Source organism: Mandrillus leucophaeus, unplaced genomic scaffold (assembly GCF_000951045.1).
Source record: "Mandrillus leucophaeus isolate KB7577 unplaced genomic scaffold, Mleu.le_1.0 Scaffold1199, whole genome shotgun sequence".
Lineage (NCBI taxonomy): Eukaryota > Metazoa > Chordata > Mammalia > Primates > Cercopithecidae > Mandrillus > Mandrillus leucophaeus.
Window position 1 is genome coordinate 46,707 of NW_012100309.1, and position 3,472 is coordinate 50,178.

The 3,472-nt window shown below is 38.3% G+C and overlaps 1 protein-coding gene across 1 annotated transcript in view; it reads right to left on the reverse strand.

The window, feature by feature from the left end:
* Positions 1-3,472, reverse strand: part of KIF21A (kinesin family member 21A) — an 89,613-nt gene that overhangs the window by 7,341 nt on the left and 78,800 nt on the right. Inside the window, exons 35-36 of the mRNA XM_011967607.1 lie at positions 2,272-2,442; positions 795-994 (exon numbers count right to left, since the gene is read on the reverse strand). Coding sequence (XP_011822997.1) covers positions 795-994; positions 2,272-2,442 — 371 coding nt within the window. The remainder of the gene's footprint in view (positions 1-794; positions 995-2,271; positions 2,443-3,472) is intronic.

Here is a 3,472-nt window from a genome sequence, read left to right on the forward strand (position 1 = left end):
TGTCTCTTGTCCCCCAAATTCCCACTCCCTCCTCCAGGGCCTGCTTCGACGATCCCGCGGGCCGGGATACTACCTCCTTCAAGTATCTTAAATGTCACTTTTTCCATGAGGCCTTCACTGACCACCCTATTTTGTAACCCTGCCCTAGGAAAATCCCATCCCCTTTCTCTCTTTTATTTTTCACCATTGCACTTGTCACCATCTAACACATTCTACTTAATGTATTTTCCATTTCTTCTCATAAGAATATAGACTGGGTTTGGAATCTGTTTTGCTCACTGCTCTGTTTCCAGGAGTCTGGAACAATTCCCAGCACTTAGGAGATTCACTGTGAATGAACAAATGAGTCAATCAATCCAGTCATCCACAAGTGGGTGGAAGCAGATGTTATTACTACGTACTTACACTTTAAAGGGAGGAGGAAGCAGAGAGAGTTTTTAAATAATTTGTTCCAAATATGAAGAATGGCAAATTTGTTGCCTTTCTGAAAATAAAAATCTTTAGAAATTAGTCATTATTTTCTAAAAGTCAAAACCATCAAGGAAACATGTGACAGCTCACTTCCTAAAATAAACAGAGTGCTATACAGGAGTAACAGTATTGTCATGTAACCTGGGGTGCCTAAATTCAGTGCCCACAGTGTACATCAGAAAATATAAGTAAGACATCTTAAAACAGACATTAGAATGATTATAAGGATTTTGCATATTCAATGTTTCTAGATATTTACAACATATGTATTAAATCCGAACAAAAGCAACCAATATAGAGAAAAATCATATAAGAAAACTTACTCAGCTGCAGTAAAAATGTGGGTGGAATTAACACATATGGCATTGATAGGACTATCATGACCTTTCATCTCTCCAACTGGCATAAAAGTATCCATGTTCCAGACTTTCAAAATGCCCCCTCTGCAGCCACTGAGCAAAACTGGGTGGTCTGGCACTACTCCCAGGGCACAGACCCAATCCTTATGTGCATTTGGAACTTGCTAAAAGAAAAAAAATGAAATCAGTAGCTTAAGGAGAGCTTCCAAACTGACATTTTCACATGAAAATAAACTGAAAAACATTTTATTGCAAAACTTAATATTCAGAATTGCCTGAATAAAGTTTACTTTCTATGCAATCACTCTTAGTGATTTAAAGAAATAAATGGGTAATTTGCTTCCCAACTTGCCTCACTAATTTTCATCATTGTTATCAGCATTTAAGGGCTATAATCTACAGAATGTAAAAGATCCTGAAAGTATATAGAATTTTCGAGCATCATATTCTCTTCATGGGCAGTAAATATCTTACCTTTCTCCAAAATGTATTAAATAAAGCAAGTTTGAAAACTGCAACCTGATATGTGGATTATAAGGACTGGCTCATAATATCACTAGTTTAAACTTTCAATAGAGAATATAGAGGCCTGAAGATTTCTGCAGAAGACCAGAGGTAATCTATATATTTTATGATGAGTAAACAATAATTACAAGATTAGACTATATGACTATACTTCATGCATAAATGTATTTATATGCAAAATATAAAATTATAATCATGACTGTATGTTTATTTTTAAAAAGCTTTTTAATGTAACACTGTATATGCATCTATTGCCAAGTTTTTCCTATTAATATTTATGTTTGTTTGTTTGGTTTTCATCTGCTGATTACAAGCAGGAAAGTGGAAGCAACTACTACATATACATACCCACATATACGTATATATAAGGAAAAACTTGAAATTGAAAAGAATTTAATCTGTTAACTACTTTCTTTTCCAGGGAATTAGGAAAAGACACCAATATTTGAATTTATTCAACCCAATTATCACTTTGTAGGAAATGAGAGAACCACCACCCTTAGATGCATGAAAATGCTCTTATAGATAAGGAATTATTTATATCACTCTTGACTTTAGCTAAAATTGGAACTCTTTGGAATATGTGTACATAAAACAAAAGTAAAACAAAATGACAAACTGCAACTGCACTACTCCCAGGCTGATTTTATTTAATAAACACATGCATGGAGCAACCCTAGATCTTTCAACTCTTATCAGCATCTCTTCTCTTATCTAGCAGGTATTATTCAATGTTGAATGTTTCCCCTCTCCCAATGAAGAACTCTGGGGAGGATGAAACATTCTTTAAGAAAAAGGCCTGATTAATATTATCCATAAATGATAAAAATCAACATAGAACCTCTTCAAGTTCTTCTACAGGCTACAGGATCATGTTGAAATGCCCACTCTAAACCGTGAAAAGGTTCTGCATTACCTGAAGAAGGTCTTTTTGAGTTAAGTCCCATTTCTTGATTCCATTATCTCTAGACCCGCTAAATAGGTTATCCCCTTGAATGGTTAGTGCTTCTATGCCATCATAATGAGGGGGTTCAAAATTGTGGGTGGGACTCACAGTACCAAGAGCTCCTTCTGTAACATCAAACATCTAGAAAGGTAGAAACAAAGCAGTTATCCTATTTAACTTGCAAACAAACGCAAATATTTGTACAGTCCTAGAAACACATACACATGTATGTTAATCAGATATGACTTGTTTTGTTACCTACTGTTTCTGGTTTGTTAAATTTTTTCTTTTTACTTATTTTATTTATTATTTTGAGATGAGGTCTCACTATGTTTCCCAGGCTGGAGTATAGTGCTTATTCACAGGTGCAATCATACTGCACAGCTGCTTTAACTTCAGGCTCAAGTGATCCTCTTACCTCAACCTCCCAAGTAGCTGGGATTACAGGCATGCATCATGGCCCCAGATCTTAATTATTGTTTTGTTTTGTTATTTGTTGTTATGGAAGTTTTATTAAGTTAATTAAGTTAACCTGACAGGAATGACAACTGAGGATAAACCTGTGCCCTTTTTTTAACACTACTTTCGCTTGCATGTTACATGCTTTGTGTCTGTAGGCTTTTAAGAGAGGAAACCAGGGAGGGCACCCAAGAGGGCTGAATAGGAACAGCTCCAGCCTCCAGCTCCCAGTGTGAGTGACACAGAAGATGGGTGATTCCTGCATTTTCAACTGAGGTACCAGGTTCATCTCACTGGGGCGTGTCGGACAGTTGGTGCTGGTCCGTGGGTGCAGCCCGACCAGCGAGAGCTGAAGCAGGGTGAGGCATCGCCTCACCTGGGAAGCACAAGGGGGAAGGGAATTCCTTTTCCTAGCCAAATGAAATTGAGACACACAACACCTGGAAAATCGGGTAACTCCCACCCTAATACTGTGCTTTACCAAGGGTCTTAGAAAATGGCACACCAGGAGATTATATCCCACACCTGGCCCAGAGGGTTCCACGCCCACGGAGCCTCCCTCATTGCTTGCACAGCAGTCTGAGATCTAACTGGAAGGTGGCAGCCAGGCTGGGAGAGGGGTGCTCGCCATTGCTGAGGCTTAAGTAGGTAAACAAAGCCACCTGGAAGATCGAATTGGGTGGAGCCCACCACAGCTCAAGGAGGCTGGCCT